Below are 25807 nucleotides of genomic sequence, written 5' to 3' on the forward strand. Positions count from 1 at the left end.
TCTTTTCAATTCCTAGGGGTTATTAATTTTAATTTTTTTTCTGTTATCCTCTCAAGTTTCAACAAAGAACAATTCAAGATCCACAAACATTTGTCATAGTGAACCAAATTGTTCTGCTCTACATACTTCAGTCCTCGTCTGGCCTTCCCATTGTGTACAGATTTCTCCTTTCTCAACAACTACAATCATCATTTGGATTTGAGACTTTCACACTTAAGACTCTAAGCTCTTTATCTCATATAATGTGAAATGTGAGCATGAATTTGGGGCTAGTCCTTTTTCTTCTAGCTTTCTCATCTGTATGATGGGGAAAATAGCACCTAACTTAGGAGTTTTTTCCTTATTTGGCTTTTTATTCAGAGTTATGTTTGCCTGAAAATGGGCAGCTGACAATGATAAAAGAATTCAAAAAATGGGAGAATAGAAATAGTATACCGTCTCTTATCTAGTGACATCTATTACCACTCCTCCTGTTAAAGCACAGGGGGTGAGCTCTTTTTACCTCTTACCCAGAAGACCATGAACAGCCAGAAAGGTTCTGTTAGCAGATGGTGCTGCACAGTTCTCCCAGTAGGTAACCACCACAAAATTATGGGACAATCAAAAGCTGTTCTGAATTAGGAAAGGGCCAAAGATACTTGGATTAAACTTGCATTTCCTGTTTATTTGATCACATCTTCCACTCTGAACCGCTAATTCCTATAATATTTCTCTATGAACCTAAACCGACTATATACTTCATCCTTTTGTCTTTATAACTGCAATGTGTAACTATGATTTTTGTGGTTGTTTTTCCTATAGGTGTTCTTTAGTGTAATCCACAGTAGTTACTGCATTGGAGCAGCAGCCCCTCACTTTGAAACCTTCTCTATAGCCAGAGGAGCTGCCTTTAATGTTTTCCAGGTGATTGATAAGGTAAGAACTCCTTGCTTTAACAGCTAGATATCATTACTACAGGAAGGAAACCAAAACTCAGGCACATTCATTTCACTAAAGCCAAAGGATGGCGTAATCCACATTAACCAGCTGCCTAATAGAAATAAAGACTGCTTTCAACTCTTTTTTTATGAGGGGATTGTGTTTTATTGAAACCTCTGTGTCCACTTCTAAAGCAGAAAGAAAAACATTGTAAAAGAAAACCATCTTTAAACTATTTTTAGGATATAAAGGGTATTGTCTTATTCCTTTGAAGATTTATAACATTCTCTTTGTTTTTCTAAGAAACCCAGTATAGATAACTTTTCAACAATTGGGTATAAACCTGAATGCATAGAAGGAACTGTGGAATTTAAAAATGTTTCTTTCAATTATCCATCAAGACCATCTGTCAAGGTAAGTTAAATGAAGTAGTATTCTACCATTTTATGATAATATCTTCTTTTGAGGTTATTTAGGATAATTTTGAATGATTTTGGCTACTTTGCTTACAGACTTGAGTAGGCAGACAGATAAGTTATGGAAAAATAACTCAAAACGACTATTTATATTTTTCAGGCTCTTTATTCTGTAGATAACTGATAATATATATATTTTCAACTCCCTAGATTTCCTCCACTCCGGATTTGGGAGTACACCAGAATGCCTTGGGTTGATGGTGCCACCTACTGGTGGTCCCTGGACATCAAACCCCTCCCCACCCCACCCCCCACCAGCATAGTAACTCACTTTAACCTTACAATTTCTAACTTGGGACACTATGCACCTCTGGTACCTTCCGTTTCTCCCTTACCCAGGCTTTTGCAGTATTAGCAGTTGAGCCTCCAATAACTTCCCTGCACTTTACATGTACACACACACACACACACATTTCTTTACAAATGATGAAATCAGCAATAGAGTCTAAGAAAAAAATCCCATTATTTGGGCTGAATATATTATAATTTGCAAGCATAGGTAGGTGAGGGCTACTCAACATGATTGCCACTGTCATTTGGAGAGGGTTATAATTGTGAGGCTGCTCTCACATTGTGGGTCTCTGGGACACTAAACACTGGAAGCTTGGGGCTGGGGCTGCACTCGGTGATAAAGCATTCACCTCGCAATATGAGGTACTGGGTTCGATCCTCAGCACCACATAAAAGTAAATAAATAAAGATATTGGGTCCATCTACAACTAAAAAGAAAAAAGGAAAAAAAAAAAGCAATACTGGGAGTAAACCCCAGTCATTGAGAAAAAAATTTAAATGCTGCCCCCTGTTAAAATGTCCACCTGTGACCCATCACCAGAGAGGGACAGTTTCTAATGGTGAAATCTCATTTGTGGGAGTTGCTGAGGAGCCTTGCCAGTTGTTCTATGGAATATGCTTTACAATAATATTAAGTATATTCTAAGGAAGAACTTCCTTAGCAAATTTAAAAAGGTATCTGGCAAGATTTCGTTGACTTATTGCATATTAAAATTTTTACTAACTGGGTAGTCATGAACTTCATATAAAATATTTTAGCTCACTATGGGAACAGTTTGTTGTGGTCGTTGATATCCTATGAGTACTCTTAACTTAGATCTCTTTATATAGAGAGATAATGAGAAATTCTTTTATTTTCCAAAACTGTGTGGATTATTATTATACATGCACATGAAACAAACATAAGGTCTAAATTTGTTTTTAAGTGCCATAGAATAATTTGCTTTCTGTTCATAATTACACATTAAATTTCTGAAAGCAAGTACATTATATTCTAGCTTTTTTAACCTTATGATTTTCTCCCATATGTTCCAATAGATTCTGAAAGGCCTGAATCTCAAAATTAAGTCTGGAGAGACAGTAGCCTTGGTTGGCCCCAGCGGCAGTGGGAAGAGTACAGCAGTTCGGCTTCTGCAGAGGTTATATGATCCTGGTGATGGCTTTGTAAGTTCAGGTTTCTAAGAGAACCACCCACAGTTCATGTGACAGGACAGGAAAGTGCCACCAGCACACACAGCTGACAGCAATGTCAGCTTTCAGTTTTCAACCAGAGAACTGAGAGAGAGGCCATGCTGTTTTCCTTCTGTGTATTTATTCATTCCACAAATATTTATTTAGTGCCTGCTATGTGTCAGGCATTGTTCTAGGCTCTAAGAAATTCCTTCAGGAACAAAACAGATAAGATTCTCTGCTTTCAGAGAGTTTGCGTTCTAATGACTGGACACAGATAGTAAAATATGTAAATTATGTAATATGTTAAGTGAATAGATGTTTTAGAGAAACATAACAGAGCAGTTTGTAGTGCCCAGAACTTATCAAGAATTTCATCACAGAAGAATGATGTCCATAGACATCCTCACTTTCTTTGCTTTCTATACCTGTAATGTTGCACTTAACTTTCTCACCCTTATAAATGGCTCAGAGAATGAGACTATAATAATCCCAAATGAGTAATTCTTCATGCTTCTATTCAAACTTTCAATTGTTATTTTTAAAAGAAAATCTATTATACTGGAGCCTGATTTTACTTTAATTTTACTTCTTAGTCTTTGCAGTGTCTTCAATCCATGTGTCTATGATACTATTTACTAAACAGATTACTAGGAGAGCATTCATGTATAGTGCAGATGCAGAGAATATCCACTTGTGGACAGAGCACCAGGTTGGTGAGAAACAAAGATATGATCCCATACCTGGGCTTCTGTCACTGGAATATGTGGGGTAATGCAAGCATGTGTGGGGAAGACAGGGTTCATTTACTGTTGTTTATAGCAGTGAATAGAAGACATGTTTGTATTTTATGGTTAAGTGAGACATTAAAGAGAAGTAAAGAATACTATTTCCTAAAAGAAAAGTCTCATCAGTCTTAAAACAACAAAACTGGGTTGTCCATTACCAGAGTCTACTTTTAATAACATCAGTGGCAGCCAGAGTATGTATGTTATTAATACCTAATTTGGGGGCTGGGGATGTGGCTCAAGTGGTAGCGTGCTTGCCTAGCATGCATGAGGCACTGGGTTCGATTCTCAGCACCACATAAAAATAAAATAAAGATATTGTGTCCACCTAAAACTAAAAAATAGATATTTAAAAAAAGAAAAAAAATTAATACCTAATTTGTGAATTTTAGAATAAAAATATCCAAGTAGCTTGGCAAGATTTTAAGCCAGTTTTTTGAAGTTTTTTTGGTTCCCATCAACCAGGAAAAAAATAAAGTCTATTGAAAATATGTATGTCATAAATATTTCATCAAAATTTAGTTATAATCTTTGATTCCTAAAATACAGTACTTCTCAGTTTGTATTTCACACTAGGAGGAAAAACTAAAAACCAATACTGCCCAAGGTGACATAACATGGCTCAATCTTTGGACTGCAGATCACGGTGGATGATAATGACCTCAGAGCCCTAAATGTGCGGCATTACCGAGAGCACATCGGAGTGGTCAGCCAGGAGCCTGTGCTGTTTGGAACCACCATTGGGAACAATATTAGGTATGGACGAGACGGCGTAACTGACAAAGAGATTGAGAAAGCAGCAAAGGAAGCAAATGCTTATGACTTCATCATGGAGTTTCCTAATGTAAGTATGCATTGCCTGTGTCCTCAGGGTGGGTGACAGCACTGCAGGACTCCTGAATAAGATATGAAACCATAACTTCCAAAAAATAGTGAAGTGTGGTAATGAAATATCTATAGAGAAAAGTGCTTGGTATGACACAAGGAAGAAATGTATCACAGGATGACCAGTTTTAGGAGAGTCATATTTAGTTCTTATTGGTTCTCACTGAAAATGGAAGGAAAAAAGAGACGAAAATGTGTTAAATTATAGCAAAGAAGAATGAAACAAAAATCATCAGCTCAAACTGAGAAAAATATGTATCTGTGAAAATGTTGATTTGTGAGGCCATCTTGTGGCTAAGACAGGGACTGTCGCACACACCACGTTCAGGTTGGTTCTGTCAGGGGAGAGGGGAGACTGGTCACTTTCAAAAGCACAGGAAGCTAATGTGGAATAAGAAATGTGAAATCATGCTTATAAATATATATATAACAAATTTAAAATTTTTGCTAATAGAATATATCTGATCCCAGTGGATATTTATAGTTGTCAGAGTTATAAATCTTTTATTTACATTACCTAAAGTTTTAGTTTATCAGTTTTACCTTTTGCTGTGTGGAGCACCCTGTGAAATATAAAAGAATGATATTTGAAATTAAAATATGTATAAAATTTCATTGTTCTGGAAATCACATAGGAAAAATTTCCTTTTAATGGACCTATTTTACAAACCACACCTAAAGTTTTAGTTTATCAGTTTTACCTTTTGCTGTGTGGAGCACCCTGTGAAATATAAAAGAATGATATTTGAAATTAAAATATGTATAAAATTTCATTGTTCTGGAAATCACATAGGAAAAATTTCCTTTTAATGGACCTATTTTACAAACCACACTCAATGGGTCTTAATAATTTTCTTTGGATTTTTAAATAAAAAATTGCATTATGCCAATAATTGCCTCTTACCCTCTTATAAGTATTTTTCCAAAAGAAATGAAAGCATAACCACAAAAATATCTTTTATATGAATATTCATAGTAACTTTATTTGTAATAGTCAAAAATTGGAAACAAGCAGCTGAATGTCTAAACAAACTGTTTCCAAATGAAATACAGTATTCTAAGTGAAGTCTGAACTTCAGAAAAACAACTTTTTTTTTTTTTTTTTTTTTTTTTTTTTTTAGTATAAGTATGTACCATACAATATATAGGACACACTTAGGTTGAAAATAAAATTAGTTGTTTTTCTGAAGTTCAGATTTAACTGAGCTCTGTGAGATTATTTTGCATGTTTTCATTTGGTCTTACTAAATCCAGCAATCCAAAGTAGATTCACATTGAGTGGAACACTACTCAGTAAATGGAAGCAAACTTTTAACAGATCATAAATGAATCTCCAAAACATTTTTCTAGAAACAGGAAGCCAGCTCCCACAGAGTATATACTGTATGAGTCCACTAATAGGAAGTTCTAGAATCAGTAAAATTGATTTATAGTGATAAAAATACAATCAGGTCAGGGCTGGGGGATATAGCTCAGTTGGTAGAGTGCTTGCCTCATATGCACAAGGCTCTGGGTTCAATCCCCAGCACTACAAAACAAACAAACAAAAAAACTCCAATCAGTACTCCTGAGGCAGGTCTTAGACTGGAGAGAAATGGAGCATGAGAAAACTTTCCAGATAACAGCTGTGTTTTATCTCTTTATTGAGGTGGTGGTAACATGGGTGTACTCATTTGTCAAAATTCATAGACCTGTATCCTTAAAGTAAGTGCATTTTATTGTGTATAAACTTTTCTATGATAAAGTTTATATTAAAAAAAACATATGAAGCCTCTAGAAATTAAAGGTTTAGAAAGAATCCTTAACTTTGTATCCTTGAAAAAATAAACTTTGCATCAGGGACATCAACAACAGAAGATTATCAACACTGCTTTATTGGTTCTACAGGTTTATCTAACCATAAATATGTAACAGTATCTTCTTTGTTAAAGATGCAATTACCAAGAATAAAATATTTTAAAAGACAGAAAAAGTCTCCCAAGATTGAGAAAAGTTTTAGGGAAAAGTTGGCTTTTGCAAAAATCTTTTTTTATACTCTTTTTCATAATATCCAGAAAGAAAATTGAGAATAACATCAAGTTGCTCATAAGCATTTCAAATGATACTTACATATGTGCATTACAATGATTCTTTTAAAGATTTTAAAGCATTCTAAGAAAGTGTAAAAGAAATTTGAAAATTAGTTCCAATTATTAATTTTTCAAAAGCCCATGTTTGTCATGTGTTCTAATCTGTTTTAGTCCTGATTATTTCTTATCCTCTTTGCACCAGACTCCACCTTTTTTATTGTTGTTTGTTTTTACAAGGAAAAAAATCAAAGGTTGAAATCAGCCAGCCCAAAGTGTGCTTAACCCGGTATTAAAACACAATTGTGTCTGTCATTTCCTATTCTAAAGTTATTCTGCCTTCTACTTCTGTGCTTTTTTTTTTTTTTTATGTCTATTTCATAGAAATTTAACACATTGGTAGGAGAAAAAGGAGCCCAGATGAGTGGAGGACAGAAACAGAGAATTGCGATTGCTCGAGCTTTAGTTCGAAACCCTAAAATTCTGATCTTAGATGAGGCTACATCTGCCCTGGATACAGAAAGTGAATCGATTGTTCAAGCTGCACTGGAGAAAGTAAGTGAACAGAAGCATTGCTTATTTCATATTCCTGGATCACTGTTGATCTTAAATACAAGAAAGTGCACATCTATGGTGGATTACTAAATTCAGAGATCTTCTTAAGATTTGGATGCAAGGTATGATTTGGAGGGAGAAGTAAATGCTACAGGTGTTGCTAAGTATACATACACACACGGATGTATACTTACATACACACACACACACACACACACACACGCATACACACACACAGGCTGATATGCCATGATCCCATTAATCCCTCCATTCTAATGAGTATGTGCTTTGCAATTCCCTATAGTCACTCCCATACCACCATCAGTCACAACAATCCATACACACCAGTGGGATTCTCTGCTTTGACCACTTTTCTTCTTTAGAACAGCCCTGGATTAACACGATTAGTACAATTTCACAAGGAGTAAAAAGCACTGACCTTGACCCACTCTCCTCCAGCAGTCCCAGCCCTCACACAGCACACTGACCTCTGGCTCACCACAGATGCACAAACTGAAAGCCTCAGTGCAGCCGTGGTGCTGCACCAAATTACACTGCAGCTGGAGGGCAGTTGAAAAATCTCTGAGTGGCCAAATGCTCCTTTAAATCATGGTCTTCAGATCCCTCAGAAGGCTGATGGCACATTCTATTTTGCACTTACTTGGAAATGTATTAAGTGTTTTTCTCTAAGAATATTGCAGGCTTCTTTTTCAATACTGACTTTATGGGTTAAGAAATGGCAGCCAGAATGCCTACTGCTTATTAAAAAATCTATTAGTTACTATTATTTACTCACCAATGAGGTTAGAGGGTTTTTCCCTCCTTTTCCTACCATGATGACAGTCCACACGTTGCTTATATGATATGGAAATCCATGTTTATTGCAGACACTTTGCCAGTTGAGGACATCTTGGTAGAAAAGCAATAAGGGCCAGGCTGAAGCTTTATTCATTTATTTATACTTAATAACTAGGACGGGGATTTCTATTTGATAAATTGTTTTTAATACCAGTGATGTTTGAATAATCAGGGCTTGAATGTACTAAAGAATAATTACACTTAACATACCTGTCTCTTAATTTACATAAGATATTTTAAAATGAAATAGATGCTCCAATAGTTTTGAGATTAAATGTTGTACCCATTTTCTTTTCATCTGTTAATCACTTCAGGCAATGAAAACAAGTTCAGACTTTTAAAACAAATGGTTGCTTGACAACATGATAAATTAATAAATATTCTTTTTTTAGTGGCTGAAGTAAAATCTCTGTCCTAAGAGAAAGAATGATGCAAACCATTTGTAAACTGTGATTCCAATTACATAAAATAGATGTATGTACCTGTGAACAAACATGAAGGCAACGTATATGTAAACAGTCAAGAATTGCTTAACAATGGGTATATGTTCTAAGAAATGTGACATTAGGTGATTTCATCCTTGTGAGAGCATCATAGAGAGTATAGTTAGTATAACCTGCTACCCACCTGATATAGTATGTTGCCTCTTGGCTATGAACATGTACAACATAACTGTGCTGAAAATTGTGGCCATTGTAACAAAATGTATATCTAAACATAGAAAAGTACAGTAAAAGCAATGATATAAAAAAATTAAATGGTACACCTGTAAGGGCACTTACCATAAATGAAGGTTACAGTGGGTGATGTTGCTCTGGGTGAGCCTGAGAGTGAGCAGGGAGTGAATTAGAAGGCCCAGGACACTACTGCACACTGCTGGAGATGTTATGAACACTATGAACCTAGGCTTCACTACATTTATATTTAAAACCTTTCTTAAACAATAAATTAACAAGAGCTTACTGTAGCTTCCACTTTATAAGCTTGAATTTTTTTAACTTTCTACTCTGGTAATAACAGGCAGCTTAAAAACACAAACACAGGGCACAGCTGTACAAAAATATTTTATCTTGATATCCTTATTGTATAAGCTGTTTTTCATTTTAAAAATTTTTTAATTTTTTTGTTCAGAACTAAGACACAAACACACATGTTGACCGAGGCCTCCATGAGATCAAGATTCCCAATGTCACTGTCTTCCACCTGCACACTCACCCTGGAGGTCTTCAGAGGCAGCAACAAATGGAGCTGCCATCTCCCATAATGGCTTCTTCCAGAATCCTTCTTGAAGGAACTATCTGACAGTTTAATAGTTAACTTTTTTTCTATAAGTAGAAAAGTACCCTTTCAAATAATGATTAAAAAGAGTTAGGTTAACTCATAAACCAGTAACAATCAATCACTCATTATCACTTTTTATATGTTGTGTATACCTGTGTGAGCTTTGCTTTGGTACAACTGGCAGTCTAGTAGACATGTTAACTCCAGCGTAACAAAAGAACACATGAGTAACACTTTGCACTGTGACATTACAATGGCAGCAAGATCACTTGGCGACGAGAATTTTTCAGCTCCTTTATAACCTTAAGGGACCACCATCATATATTCAGCCTGTTTTTGACCAAAATTTCTTTATGTGGAATATTACTGCAGGTGGCAGAATTATGGAAGAGTGTGATTCATGTTTAAAAAAGTATTTACTGTATTGTTTTTTCATTTCTTCAAGTGGGATATTAAATCAGTGCTGTAGTGATGGGTATAGAACTATTTTATGTAGGACTTTCTTTTTGTGTGTGTCGGGGGGCAAGGGGCAAGGATAAGCAATGGGATAAAAGGCAGCATTTGGAATTGGATTGATTATATACTCCAATTTAGTGGAAAATGGCTCGTGGCTGAGGGGAGAGCTCAAGTGCAGGCACAGAGATCAAAGCTCTAGCACCACCAGCATCCTCTCCACCTGCTGCTGTGGAGGTTGTAGAGTCTCCTCCTTGGAGACGTCTCTGCCTAGAAAGGACAAGGCATCCAGCAGATCTCATTTCTGCTTATCTAAGAGCGCTGCTACTGATTCAGCAGAGCTCACAACAGGTAGCAGAATTTTGCAGCTTGAAATGCCATCCAAGCCACCAAACAAGAAAGCAAATACAGTGAAATTCATCCCTTCTCCCAAGTGAAGGCTACAGCACCTTCCTCCACAGCCTCACATAGCCTCCCATCCCAGTCTCCTCATTACCCCAGTACCTTCCATTTACCTGAAGTTCTAGAACCAGTGAAACTCATCAATGGCTATGAAAATAAAATGAGTAATTTCCTAACACTAAGGTGAGCTTGAAGATTATTACAGTAGCAAACTCCTGGCTTTAGCCTCTCTTTAGTCTGGTCCCTGCACTGCAGCCTTGTATTGCTGTTACCTTGTACATTTGATGATGTCACACTTCTACTGGAATGCTCCAGTGGCTCCTCAATTCACTCTAAGTAAAAGCCAAATTCCTTATATTAAACTACAACACTCTGTGGAGTTGTGTCCTTCTGGAACCCTACTTCCCTTCACCCTCCCTCACTTTGGCTGCTCCTTAAACATGCCATGTTTTCATTGGCTGACACACTCTGTTATTTGGTTACGGTCTCTCCTCTGGAATGTAAACTCTTTGGTGGCAAAGGCTTTGCCTGATTGACTTCAGCACCCCTACCCCCAGCAGTGGAGCAAGACCAGGCACTTAACAGACAGCTAAGAAATACTAGTTGAATGGATTATGGACAAATGTGATACAGGATAATTTTGAGACCTGAAGTGCTCTTTTCTGGACTTCTTGATTTAGGAATAATGAAAACTAGTTTTACATGGTTAATCTTGTTCAAGGAAAGATCTAGGACTGGTAGATAAGGATTTATGCCATAGGGAAAGAGCTATGCTCTGTGATTAGTTTGGACCTGACATGCTCAGGCTTCCAAGCCATCCCTTACCCCGACTCCTAGGTTGGTGGCATAGCAGTGAGCATTTGCAGTTCCCTGGGGAAGTCACATTGCTCTCGTGATTAAAAAAGCCTAGGAAACCCCTTTGAAATGTTAAATGCAGTATATAAATCTAAGGAATGGTTATTATTAAGGAATGTTCAGCTTTCAAATCAGTGGAGAACCTCTAAAAAAGACAGTTTGCTAATTATGAGGGGAGGGATTTCACCAGTTTTATTATTCGAATAGACAAAGTTGCTTTGTTGCCATCCTCAGGGACATCTCTGCACATCCTCATGGGCACCATGTACACATCTCTGTACATGTGCATCTATGGTACAACCTATTGGTCTTCCTCCAAGCCCTCTAACATTATATGGGTACTACTTAGAGAGCTGAAAAATATGGGAATTGCATTAGGCTGTGGCCTATTTTATTAAATTAAGCTCCAAGAAGTAGTTAACGAAAGTCAAAGTGAGGCCAGAGTCATTTTTACCCATACACACCACACACACACACACACACACACACTCACTCACAGGTGTGTCTGGTCTGCATCAGCTAAATATCTCACTCTGTATTTATATATGGAATTGGAAGGTTTTAAAATTTATTTTTAGTCATTAATAGCAACACTTCAATAATTGGAAACAGAAAAGGGATTTCTGCAAGGGGGTTTTCTTGACTGGAACTTAGCCAGAAGAGCAAAGGTAACACACAAAATACCTCACGCTAAAAACCTCATGGGACATTTTGGAAGCCTGCTTAATCAAGCTCACATTTGTAAGGCTTGATGTTAAACATTAAGCCACTTGCTTCTTTTAGGGTAGTAGTTCTCCGCTTTGATAAATCAAGTTCCACAAAGAGTTGCATTTAAAAAGGAAAAAGGGCTGCGGATGTGGCTCAAGCGGTAGCGCGCTCGCCTGGCATGCGTGCGGCCCGGTTCGATCCTCAGCACCACATACAAACAAAGATGTTGTGTCCGCCAAAAACTAAAAAATAAATGTTAAAAATTCTCTCTTTCTGTCTCTCTCTCTCTCTCTCACCTCTCTCTTTAAAAAATAAAATAAATAAATAAAAAGGAAAAAATAAAATAGTGTAATTCTTTAGCAAAAATGTATACATACACATGTACAAGATTTATTTGTAATAATGAGAGATTCAGAGAAACCCTGAAGCCATTCATGGGTCATTATTTTAGACATAACAAAGATAATAGAGTGCATAAGAACTCTGGAGATATTTATTCTCCTATTTAACAGAGCACACTCTGAGGAAGCAAGAGGTTAATTCCCAGCTGGGCAGTACTGAAGCCAAAGTCAGACCCTAGACAGTGGGCTTCTACCTCATTCATGTAACCACCATACTACCTTGCCTCAAGTTTACACATCTGTTAGACATCAGAGTCAAGACGGAATCCATATTAGGCTTCCTATAAAAACAGAATTACCATATGATACAGCAATTCCACATCTGGGCATATGCCACAAGTAATTGAAAGCAGGATCTCAAAGAAATTGTGTTCACAGTAGCATCATTCACAACAGCTAAAAGATAAGAACAACCCTAATGTCTATCAACAGATGATAAACAAAACATGGTAGAGACATACACTAGAATAGCACCAGTCTTCAAAAGGAATGAAAACTGATACATGCTACAACAATCATGCCCACTGAAGACATTACATTAAGCAAAATACGCCAGAGACAAAAGAACATTGCATGATGTCACTCATATGAAGACCTAAAATAGTTAGATTAACAGAGACAGAAGTAGACCAATGGTTACCAGGGGTGGAAGAGAAAGAAACATTGGGAGTTACTGTTTAAAGGGTACAGTAATAGTTTCAATTATGGAATGATGATTCAATTATGGGATAGTAGTGATGGTTGCACAATAATGAACATACTTGTGCATGAAATTGAACTTTTAAAACAAAGTTATAAATTTTATGAAATGTATATTTTACCCCCAAAAGAATAGTAATCTAGACCTGAGTATAAAAGAATAATTTTTAAAAACTAAAAAATAGAGGCTGGGGTTGTGGCTCAGCAGTAGAGTGCTCAACTAGCATGCATGAGTCACTGGGTTCGATCCTCAGCACCACATAAAAATAAAAAATAAAGATACTGTGTCCACCTAAAACTAAAAAAAAAAAACTAAAAAATAAAAGAATAGTGAAACAGAGGAATTTGACCTCTCAAGTTCAGAAAGATCCAAGAAAGAGAAACCCATGCTTCAAACCATAATCCAAACTGAAGCTCCTTTATGAGTTTATAATAGCCTTACTTTGTCCCTGAAAGTTGTTTATTTTGGTCCTATTGTATATGTAACTAGTGTATTTCTCTTTCATAAATGAATTTAAATCACTCCTACTTCGCAAAACATTTCAAAGTCTTAAAAGTCTTTCAGAAAGGCTTTTAAGTATTTAAAAAAGAATGTTTTTCCATTGTATGGATAAGTATCTTAGGAACTTCCATGTATTTAACTTATTCCTAAACTCCGCCCTCCCCAACAAATAAAGAAAATACCTATATGATATATTGATTTACTAATTGTTACCAAATGAGATATCTGTATTGTTCAGCCTTCTGGGCTACATGTATAGCATCCTTTCCTTTTGCAAGAAAGACAATTTATTATTGTAGCATTTTTCCCTTCTGGCCTGCCATTTACTTCATAATTTTTGTTGTTGTTGCTTTAAATTTTCAACAAATACTTAAATTAGGCATTTTTAATAAAGTACTAAAAGTCAATAAGTAGTCTTACATTATCTCCAGTTGTTAACGTGTTTGTTAACTTATTTAGAAGAATGAAGAGATTCTAGGCTATAAAAAAAAAGCATTTCACTATCGAATATTATTCCATATTCCTAATTAGATAAGAACAATGATTCTTAACATTTTTTAGCTAAGAGGCCTTAAGCTGAGCACACAGATATTCACCTAAGTACATTCCTTCAAGTAGAAAGGAAGGGGTCCAGAAGGAGGTGAGTCACTTATTAAATATGGCTTCTGAGTGCCAATACTTTGCTCTTTGTCTTTCTTTTGACAAAGGAGAAAGCATTCTCAGACAGGTGATATGGCTTGACAGCAATCACACATTGTTGAGCCCTGGAACCAGTGTTGACCCAGAATACTAACCCAGTTGGCTTTCAACATCCCAGGGAGGTAGTTAAGAAATCAAAAAGCCTGGGTTTTCCTTTTAACTACCCTAATGACCTTCTTCTAAGAGATGGTCAGTTAAAATTTGATCGTCTATAAGGAGAGGAAAATGTAAGAGTAGTGAGATGTTTCAGACTGTATTCTCTGAGCACCAGGACACTAGGGTGGTTTCCAGGGCCTCTCAAAGAGGAGAGAAGGTAGGGAAATGAGGAAGACAAGCAGGCGGGGCTTCTCCCAACTCCACTGGCAGCTCAAACAAAGCTATAACCCAACTGTGTGGCTGCTTTTAAAAAAAAATCAAGTTCCCACATTAACTTTCATTTGGCAAAAAGATTTTGAAGCATAAAAAGAAAATGTTAAGACTCCAGGACCATATCACGGACGGAGTGTCACAGATGGGCCCCAGGAGGGGAGGCAACCTCCCAGGAGCCAGTGAGAGGAACTTGCGTTCTCACAGGTTTCCCCCACCACACTTGCCACCAGGACACCAGAAATCTCTGTTTATGGGCTTTATCAGAGTACGGTAGGGCTGCTATTTCACCCAGGAGTCGAGTAAAAGCAGGCCTTCTGAAAGGCAGGAGGTTCTGGATTATTCTTTCTTTTCCTGTTACCCACCTTTGGTCAGGGTTGGTGACCACCACTGGTTCTCACCAACTATTATCCTCAGATCCTTTATCTCTTCCAGCAATTCTGTGAGGGATGTTTTAAAGCACCTTCTATTCCAAAGTCCAAGCCAATTACCTGGTGATTTATGGCTGGGTGTGGAATTTTGAAGTCATCTGAACAAAGTTGGCAAAGTGTAAGGTAGAAGCCTACCCTCCTGTTGACCTTCGTTTGGCCAAATACCTAATTGTTTGGCTTCTGGCTTTGTGTAATCAGTGAAGTAGAAGAGGAGACACTAGAAAACTCTTTCAAAATTGTAGTAGCAACAAAGACATTGAAAAATCTATCACACCTTCTTTGAAGCATGTAGAAAAACAGAAGAATAAGTCACATTACCTCACCTGTCTTTACTGAAGTTCTGGCTAAAAAACAAAGTATCAGCTCAGATTTTCTTGATCAGTTTTTCGGGTGGCCTTGAATGCCATAATCTCTCCTATGTTTAAGTCTGAAATTATTGTTGAATTCTTTTTATTCTTCACTGTGACTAATATTTCAGTTTTAGGTAACATTGATGATAGAGGAGAGATGTGTTTTTTCTGGTGCATTTTATACTACAATACTTGTAGGTCCATACTTATAAGCCTTTGATGTGTCATTTTGTCCCTTTAAAATTGTTAGCTATTTCTGTGATTTGTTTGATATATACAGATGTTATAATAAATTAAATTATAACAAAACACCGACGTTAGTCAACCATTTATAGTTTAAACCAGGAGCCTGGCAGAGTCAGAATAATACACATGGGCAAAAGCAGATGATCATTGCAGCCTGCTGGAGCTCTAATGGTATCAAATCAGAACTTCAATGGTTTCCCCCATCCTCTGTTTTCAGGTGTCACATACAATCGTTCACTTTTGCAAAATAGGTAAACCTGCTTCCTATGGAATGCTAAAAGGTAAAGACAAATGAGAAGAGATGTGTATTAAAATACCTGTCACATGGACCCTCTGCAAGGAAGGAAACTCTATTATACTCTACATTTCCATCCTGAAACCTTGTGATTCTGATTCTGCGAAGCAATGTGTGTATACAATTCTCAGACCTTTTCTACGTGCAGCCTCTTAACTATTTGATCTTAAAACAGTCTGTCAGCATCCTTAGAGTATGTTGTGTTGTATGTTCCCTTTTATATTTTTAAACTAAATTCCATACACATTCACTTGATTTTAGAAATATTTGATAGTATTGTAAAATCAATGAGATTTGTGTGTGTGTGTGTGTAATCTCATATACTTTCATCAATAAAGTCTGATATCTGCTTGTAGAAAAAGAATATTTGTTACCCCAAGGGAATGTAACTGAGAAAATGAGAGAGGCTTAGGCCAGCAGCCACGACACCTCTTTTCACCTCTATTGTGGTCACCTTTCTAATGCATACCTGCTCAACAATATCATGCTTACATTCCCCTTTAAAAGGTTACAGGCTAGTCCCAGAGTCCCCAAGACCCAGAATAGAATTCATACTTGAAGTTCAAGAAGAAAAATGAGCTTAGTATAGGTAATATGTCTTATGTTTAAAAAGTAAGTACGTCATACAGACTAAATTGAGACATTGTACAAAACATCTGACTAGTATTCCTTGAAAATATTATGTTCCTCAAAAAGTAGGGAGATCTGAGAAACTGCCACAGCCAAGAGGAGGCTTAGGAGACAATATGACTCAGTGAAACATGACATTCTTTGGGGATCCTAGAACCGAAGAAGGATACTGGATAAAACATACTAGAGGACTTCACATAAGCATGAGGTTCAGATAGTAATGATATACCCGTACTGCTTCATTATTTGTGGCAAATGCATTATTTATTAGCACAAGGGGATGATATATTTGCAGGGTACATGGAAGCTATCTATAGTATCTTTGCAACTTTTCTGCAAATATAAAACTATTCTAAAATAAAACTTTTATTTTAAAAAAACTAGTTGCATTTTTACCAAATTTTGTTCTATCATTTATAAAGATGCTTCTGCATTAGCAAGCTTAGAATTACCACATAAAATTAAATGAGAGACAGACAAAAACAAAAGGCAAATAATAAAAACAGTTTCCCCAAATACCCTCAGCTACTAATTCATTTAATAAAATTTCTCTATGTTTGGCAATATAAAAAATAAAGGATAAAGTAAATTTTTGGTAGTCACTATAATTCTCTGCTGAAGATGTATGTTGCATAAAATTGCGAAAGAAACTTGAATATGCTAATAAGTAAGTGCTAATTAATAATATTTTAATGTGTTTATTGTCAAACCTTCATGAAGTTAAGAAAAAGAAACCCTCCTACAGATAACCCTACATCAGAGTTGTCCTAATCCACTTGATCATTATGTCTGCAGAGCATTCATTAAAATGTCTCAGCACCGTTCAGGATTTCTGCTGGACATAAAAAAATGACCAATTGGTGTTCTGTATACAATATATTATTTTGCTTGACGTTTTTTTCTTAACAGCATTTTTTGTTGTTGTTGTTTAATTAACCTACACTTAACTGCATGTTAAAACATACAATTGAAAAGAGACACATATGCACACCTGTGAAACCATCAGCAAGATCAAGATTGTCAGCCATGTTTTTTAGATGTTTGTGTAACCACTCCATCTCGACCCTCCCCCACCCTCTTCTGACATTTGGCAACCAGTGATTTGCTTACCCTCACAAAAGATTAGTTTGGATTCTCTAGAATTTTATAGAAATATAGTCGTACAGTATGTATTCTATTCTGCCTGGTTTCTTTCACTCAGCCAAATGTTTTTGAGACTCATTTGTGTTGTAGAATCCATCAATAATTTATTTTTTTATTGGTGAATAGTGCTCCATTGTGTGGATATACCACAGTTGGCATACATAATTGCTCTTTAATTTTTATGATCCAGAAACACAAATTTAAATGTTTTTTAATTGTAATTACGGGACTCCATCTCCCAGTTTTTTTGAGAAAGTTAAAGTCTGCCTGGATTGTCCCACTCAAGAGTGTCTTGTTTGAAGACAGGGATGCCCTCTATCACCACTTCTATTCAATATAGTTCTCGAAACACTGGCCAGAGCAATTAGACAGACGAAAGAAATTAAAGGCATAAAAATTGGAAAAGAAGAACTTAAATTATCATTATTTGCGGATGACATGATTTTATACCTAGAAGACCCAAAAGGGTCTACAAAAAAACTACTAGAACTAATAAATGAATTCAGCAAAGTAGCAGGATATAAAATCAACACGCATAAATCAAAGGCATTCCTGTATATCAGCAACAAAACTTCTGAAATGGAAATGAGGAAAACCACTCCATTCACAATATCCTCAAAAAAAATAAAATACTTGGGAATCAACCTAACAAAAGAGGTGAAAGATTTATACAATGAAAACTACAGAACCCTAAAGAGAGAAGTAGAAGAAGATCTTAGAAGATGGAAAAATATACCCTGTTCATGGATAGGCAGAACTAACATCATCAAAATGGCGATATTACCAAAAGTTCTATATAGGTTTAATGCAATGCCAATCAAAATCCCAAAGGCATTGCTTGTAGAAATAGATAAAGCAATCATGAAATTCATATGGAAAAATAAAAGACCCAGAATAGCAAAAGCAATTCTAAGCAGGAAGTGCGAATCAGGCGGTATAGCGATACCAGATTTCAAACTATATTACAGAGCAATAGTAACAAAGACAGCATGGTACTGGTACCAAAACAGGCGGGTGGACCAATGGTACAGAATAGAGGACACAGAGACCAATCCACAAAGTTACAACTATCTTATATTTGATAAAGGGGCTAAAAACATGCAATGGAGGAAGGATAGCATCTTCAACAAATGGTGTTGGGAAAACTGGAAATCCATATGCAACAAAATGAAACTGAACCCCCTCCTCTCACCATGCACAAAAGTTAACTCAAAATGGATCAAAGACCTTGATATCAAATCAGAGACTCTGCGTCTGATAGAAGAAAGAGTTGGCTACGATCTACATATAGTGGGGTCGGGCTCCAAATTCCTTAATAGGACACCCATAGCACAAGAGTTAATAGCAAGAATCAACAAATGGGACTTACTTAAACTAAAAAGTTTTTTCACAGCAAGAGAAACAATAAGAGAAGTAAATAGGGAGCCTACATCATGGGAACAAATTTTTACTCCTCACACATCAGATAGAGCCCTAATATCCAGAATATACAAAGAACTCAAAAAACTAGACAATAAGATAACAAATAACCCAATCAACAAATGGGCCAAGGACCTGAACAGAAACTTCTCAGAGGAGGACATACAATCAATCAACAAGTACATGAAAAAATGCTCATCATCTCTAGCAGTCAGAGAAATGCAAATCAAAACCACCCTAAGATACCATCTCACTCCAGTAAGATTGGCAGCCATTATGAAATCAAACAACAACAAGTGCTGGCGAGGTTGTGGGGAAAAGCGTTCTCTTGTACATTGCTGGTGGGGCTGCAAATTGGTGCGGCCAATTTGGAAAGCAGTATGGAGATTCCTGGGAAAGCTGGGAATGGAACCACCATTTGACCCAGCTATTGCCCTTCTCGGACTATTCCCTGAAGACCTTAAAAGAGCGTATTACAGGGATACTGCCACATCGATGTTCATAGCAGCACAATTTACAATAGCTAGATTGTGGAACCAACCCAGATGCCCTTCAATGGATGAATGGATTAAAAAAATGTGGCATCTATACACCATGGAGTATTACGCAGCACTAAAAAATGACAAAATCTTGGAATTTGCAGGGAAATGGATGGCACTAGAGCAGATTATGCTTAGTGAAGCTAGCCAATCCCTAAAAAACAAATACCAAATGTCATCTTTGATATAATGAGAGCAACTAAGAATAAAGCAGGGAGGAAGAGCAGGAAGAAAAGATTAACGTTAAACAGAGACATGAGGTGGGAGGGAAAGGGAGAGAAAAGGGGAATTGCATGGAAACGGAGGGAGACCCTCATTGTTATACTAAATTACATATAAGAGGTTGTAAGTGGAATGGGAAAATAAACAAGGTGAGAAATGAATTACAGTAGAAGGGGTAGAGAAAGAAGATGGGAGGGGAGGGGAGGGGGGATAGTAGAGGATAGGAAAGGTAGCAGAATACAACAGTTACTATTATGGTATTATGTAAAAATGTGGATGTGTAACCCATGTGATTCTGCAATCTGTACTTGGGGTAAAAAAGGGAGTTCATAACTCACTTGAAGCTAATGTATGAAATATGATATGTCAAGAGCTTTGTAGGGTTTTGAACAACCAATAAAAAAAAAAAAAGAGTGTCTTGTTTGAATGATACTTTTAGATGATCCAATTAATATAAATCAAACATATCAGAATATGTCTTTCTTAAAATAACAAAATGCTACAAAATAATAGTACAAATCCTTAATTATAATGATGTAACTACTTTCAGTTTTTCATAATAACATCTATTTATTGCTGACATGCACACATTACCCATAGGAAGAAAACCTATTAAAAATAAACATGCTTTTTCAACTTTTTTTTAACTTTCTTGCCTTTAAGCAAAAAATTATTTAATAATTTATTTAATAATTATTTAATACATGCAATATTAAATAATTGAGGAAATTAAGAAAAAGATAATTCATAGATACAATAATTACATATAGGCACCATTAATATTTTGATATATTTCTGTATAGGTATATTCTTTATATGGATACAGTTTTAAACATAATTAAAACAAGATGCATAATTTTCTTCTCATATTTTTCCATATAGCATTATATCATAAGTTTTCCACTATCATTCAATTTTTTATTGTTTTTGTTGTTGTTGTTTGGGTTTTGGTACTGAGGACTGAACTCAGGAGATCTCAACCACTGAGCCACATCCCCAGCCCTATTTTGTATTTTATTTGTATCAGGGTCTCACTGAATTGCTAAGCACCTCACTGTTGCTGGGGCTGGCTTTGAACTCACAATCTTTCTGACTCAGCCTCCCTAGCAGCTGGGATTACAGGTGTGCACCACTGTGCCCAGCTATCATTCAGTTTAATAATTAATATTTTGAGAAGTTTTCCTCTCTTATAGATTTGGAACAGAAGATTTACTTTTAAAAGTACTCACTACTTCATTAAGTATACCTGCTCCAACAGAGAAAGCTTTATAGAGAATAACTAAACTTTCAACATTCTAGTGCCAATCCTTCCAGTGACTGGCTGAGCCTTTGAACAAACTTTTTCATTTTCTGAGTAGCAGTCCTTGTCTTTAAAGGATAAGAATGAGAAGAGTAAGATAGAAATAATATGAATAGTAATAGTAACTATCATGTTGAGTCCCTACAAATTTGTAGTGTGAATATAGAGTGCTCAAAGAATTTGTAAAATGTGCAAAGCATTTAGGAAAAAATACATTACCTCGGGAGTAAGGGGTGAAGAATAGAAGTTCACTGGATTTGACAAAGAGGGGTAAGGGAATAAGGGGATGGGAATAGGAAAGACAGTAGAATGAATTGGACATAACTTTCCTATGTTTACATATGAATACACAACCAGTGAAACTCCATGTTATGTTCAACCACAAAAATGAGAAATTGTATTCGATGTATGTATAATATGTCAAAATATACTGTACTATTGTGTATATCTAAAAAAATCAAAAAAATTTAAAAGAAATAATTTTAATTTCAGATTTTGCATAAAATTCTTTTTTTTAATTTTTATTATTGGTTGTTCAAAACATTACATAGTTCTTGACATATCATATTTCCCACATTTGATTCAAGTGAGTTATGAACTACCATTTTTACCCCGTATACACATTGCAGAATCACATCGGTTACACATCCACGTTTTTACATACTGCCATACTAGTGTCTGTTGTGTTCTGTTGCCTTTCCTATCCTCTACTATCCCCCCTCCCCTCACCTCCCCTCCCATCTTCTCTCTCTACCCCATCTACTGTAATTCATTTCTCCCCCTTATTTTTTTCCCTTTCCCCTCACATCCTCTTGTATGTAATTTTGTATAACAATGAGGGTCTCTTTCCATTTCCATGCAATTTCTCTCTCCCTTTCCCTCCCACCTATTGTCCATGTTTAATGTAATCTTCTTCTCATGCTCTTCCTCCCTACTCTGTTCTTAGTTGCTCTCCTTATATCAAAGAAGAAATTTGGCATTTGATTTTTAGGGATTGGCTAGCTTCACTTAGCATAATCTGCTCTAATGCCATCCATTTCCCTGCAAATGCCATGATTTTGTCATTTTTTAGTGCAGAGTAATACTCCATTGTGTATAAATGCCACATTTTTTTTATCCATTCATCTATTGAAGGGCATCTAGGTTGGTTCCACGGTCTAGCTATTGTGAATTGTGCTGCTATGAACATGGATGTAGCAGTATCCCTATAGTATGCTCTTTTAAGGTCTTTGGGGAATAGTCCGAGAAGGGGAATAGCTGGGTCAAATGGTGGTTCCATTCCCAGCTTTCCAAGAAATCTCCATACTGCTTTCCAAATTGGCTGCACCAATTTGCAGTCCCACCAGCAATGTACAAGAGTACCCTTTTCCCCACATCCTCGCCAGCACTTGTTGTTGTTTGACATCAGAATGGCTGCCAATCTTACTGGAGTGAGATGGTATCTTAGGGTGGTTTTGATTTGCATTTCTCTGACTGCTAGAGATGGTGAGCATTTTTTCATGTACTTGTTGATTGATTTGTATGTCGTCCTCTGAGAAGTGTCTGTTCAGGTCCTTGGCCCATTTGTTGATTGGGTTATTTGTTTTCTTATTGTTTAATTTTTTGAGTTCTTTGTATACTCTGGATATTAGGGCTCTATCTGAAGTGTGAGGAGTAAAAATTTGTTCCCATGATGTAGGCTCCCTATTTACCTCTCTTATTATTTCTCTTGCTGAGAAAAAACTTTTTAGTTTAAGTAAGTCCCATTTGTTGATTCTAGTTATTAACTCTTGTGCTATGGGTGTCCTATTAAGAAATTCGGAGCCCACCCCACAATATGTAGATTGGAGCCCACTTTTTCTTCTATCAGACGCAGAGTCTCTGATTTGATATCAAGCTCTTTGATCCATTTTGAGTTAACTTTTGTGCATGGCAAGAGAAAGAGATTCAGTTTCATTTTGTTGCATATGGATTTCCAGTTTTCCCAGCACCATTTGTTGAAGATGCTATCCTTCCTCCATTGCATGCTTTTAGCCCCTTTATCAAGTATAAGATAGTTGTAATTTTGTGGATTCGTCTTTGTGTCCCCTATTCTGTACCATTGATCCACCTGCCTGTTTTGGTACCAATACCATGCTGTTTTTGTTACTATTGCTCTGTATTATAGTTTGAAGTCTCGTATAACTATACCACTTGATTCACACTTCCTGCTTAGAATTGTTTTTGCTATTCTGGGTCTTTTATTTTTCCATATGAATTTCATGATTGCTTTATCTATTTTTACAAGAAATGCCGTTGGGATTTTGATTGGCATTGCATTAAACCTGTAGAGAACTTTTGGTAATATCGCCATTTTGATGATGTTAGTTCTGCCTATCCATAAACAGGGTATATTTTTCCATCTTCTAAGATCTTCTTTTATTTCTCTCTTTAGGGTTCTGTAGTTTTCATTGTGTAAGTCTTTTGCCTCTTTTGTTAGGTTGATTCCCAAGTATTTTATTAATTTTTTTTTGAGGATATTGTGAATGAAGTGGTTGTCCTCATTTCCATTTCAGAGGATTTGTCGCTGATATACAGGAATGCCTTTGATTTATGCGTGTGGATTTTATATCCTGCCACTTTGCTGAATTCATTTATTAGCTCTAGTAGTTTCTTTGTAGACCCTTTTGGGTCTGCTAGGTATAGAATCATGTCATCTGCAAATAGTGATAATTTAAGTTTTTCTTTTCCTATTTTTATGCCTTTAATTTCTTTCGTCTAATTGCTCTGGCCAGTGTTTCAAGAACTATGTTGAACAGAAGTGGTGAGAGAGGGCATCCCTGTCTTGTTCCAGATTTTAGAGGAAATGCCTCAGTTTTTCTCCGTTCAGAATGATGCTAGGCTGAGGCTTAGCATAGATAGCTTTTACAATATTGAGGTATGTTCCTGTTATCCCTAGTTTTTCTAGAGTTTTGAACATAAAGGGATGCTGTACTTTGTCGAATGCTTTTTCTGCATCTATCGAGGTGATCATATGGTTCTTATCTTTAAGTCTATTGATGTGGTGAATAACATTTATTGATTTCCGTATATTGAACCAGCCTTGCATCCCAGGGATGAATCCTACTTGATTATGAGGCACGATCTTTATGATATGTTTCTGTATCTGATTTGCCAAAATTTTATTGAGGATTTTTGCATCTATGTTCATTAGAGATATTGGTCTGTAATTTTCTTTCTTTGAAGTGTCTTTGTCTGGTTTAGGAATCAGGGTGATGTTGGCCTCGTAGAATGAATTTGGAAGTTCTCCCTCTTTTTCTATTTCCTGAAATAGCTTGAAAAGTATTGGTATTGGTTCTTCTTTAAAGGTTTGGAAAACTCTGCTGTATACCCATCCGGTCCTGGGCTTTTCTTAGTTGGTAGTCTTTTGATGGCTTCTTCTATTTCCTCAATTGATATTGTTCTGTTAAGGTTGTGTATATCCTCCTGACTCAATCTGGGCAGATCATATGACTTAAGAAATTTATCGATGCCTTCACTATCTTCTATTTTATTGGAGTATAAGGACTCAAAATAATTTCTAATTATCTTCTGTATTTCTGAAGTGTCTGTCGTGATATTGCCTTTTTCATCCTGTATGCTGGAAATTTGAGTTCTCTCTCTTCTTATCTTCGTTAGCATGGCTAAGGGTCTGTCGATCTTATTTATTTTTTCAAAGAACCAACTTTTAGTTTTGTCAATTTTTTCAATTGTTTCTTTTGTTTTAATTTCATTGATTTCAGCTCTGATTTTAATTATTTCTTGCCTTCTACTACTTTTGCTGTTGTTTTGCTCTTCTTTTTCTGGGGTTTTGAGATGAAGTGTGAGATCATTTATTTGTTGGTTTTTTCTTTTTTTAAGGAATGAACTCCAAGCAATGAATTTTCCTCTTAGAACTGCTTTCATTGTGTCCCATAGATTCCGATATGTTGTGTCTGTGTTTTCATTTATCTCTAAGAATTTTTTAATTTCCTCCTTGATGTCTTCTATAACCCATTGATCATTCAGTAACCTATTGTTCATTCTCCAAGTGATGCATGATTTTTCCTTCCTTCTTTTATCGTTGAGTTCCAGTTTCATTCCATTATGATCAGATAAGATGCATGGTATTATCTCTACTCCTTTATAATTTCTAAGAGTTGCCCTGTGACATAATATATGATCTGTTTTTGAGAAGGATCCATGTGCTGCTGAGAAAAAAAGTGTAACTGCTTGATGTTGGGTGGTATATTCTATATATGTCAATTAAGTCTAGGTTATTAATTGTATTATTGAGTTCTATAGTTTCTTTATTCAACTTTCGTTTGGAAGATCTGTCCAGTGGTAAGAGAGGTGTGTTGAAGTCTCCCATAATTATTGTATGGCGGTCTATTAGACTCTTAAACTTGAGAAGAGTTTGTTTGATGAACATAGCTGCACCATTGTTTGGGGCATATATATTTATGATTGTTATGTCTTGTTGGTGTATGGTTCCCTTGAGCAGTATGTAGTGTCCCTCTTTATCCCTTTTGATTAAGTTTGGCTTGAAATCTATTTTATTTGATATGAGTATGGACACTCCTGCTTGTTTCTCAGGTCCATATGAGTGATATGATTTTTCCCAACCTTTCAACTTCAGTCTATGTATGTCTTTTCCTATCAAATGCGTCTCCTGTAGGCAGCATATTGTTGGATCTTTTTTTTTTTTTTGATCCATTCTACTAGCCTGTGTCTCTTGATTGGTGAGTTTAAGCCATTAACATTTAGAGTTATTATTGAGATATGAATTGTTCTTCCAGCCATATTTGTTTATTTATGTTACTTAACATGGTTTGTTTTTCCACTTTGATTATTTTTTCCCTTTACTGTACTACCTCCCACTG

The 25807-nt window shown here is 36.1% G+C and overlaps 1 protein-coding gene across 1 annotated transcript in view; it reads left to right on the forward strand.

The window, feature by feature from the left end:
* Abcb5 (ATP binding cassette subfamily B member 5) overlaps nt 1–25807 on the forward strand; it is a 153454-nt gene that overhangs the window by 66910 nt on the left and 60737 nt on the right. Inside the window, exons 11-15 of the mRNA XM_077109974.1 lie at nt 802–915; nt 1222–1332; nt 2724–2849; nt 4284–4487; nt 6979–7149. Of these exons, the coding sequence (XP_076966089.1) occupies nt 802–915; nt 1222–1332; nt 2724–2849; nt 4284–4487; nt 6979–7149 (726 nt within the window). The remainder of the gene's footprint in view (nt 1–801; nt 916–1221; nt 1333–2723; nt 2850–4283; nt 4488–6978; nt 7150–25807) is intronic.

This window comes from Callospermophilus lateralis, chromosome 1 (assembly GCF_048772815.1).
Source record: "Callospermophilus lateralis isolate mCalLat2 chromosome 1, mCalLat2.hap1, whole genome shotgun sequence".
Classification (NCBI taxonomy): domain Eukaryota; kingdom Metazoa; phylum Chordata; class Mammalia; order Rodentia; family Sciuridae; genus Callospermophilus; species Callospermophilus lateralis.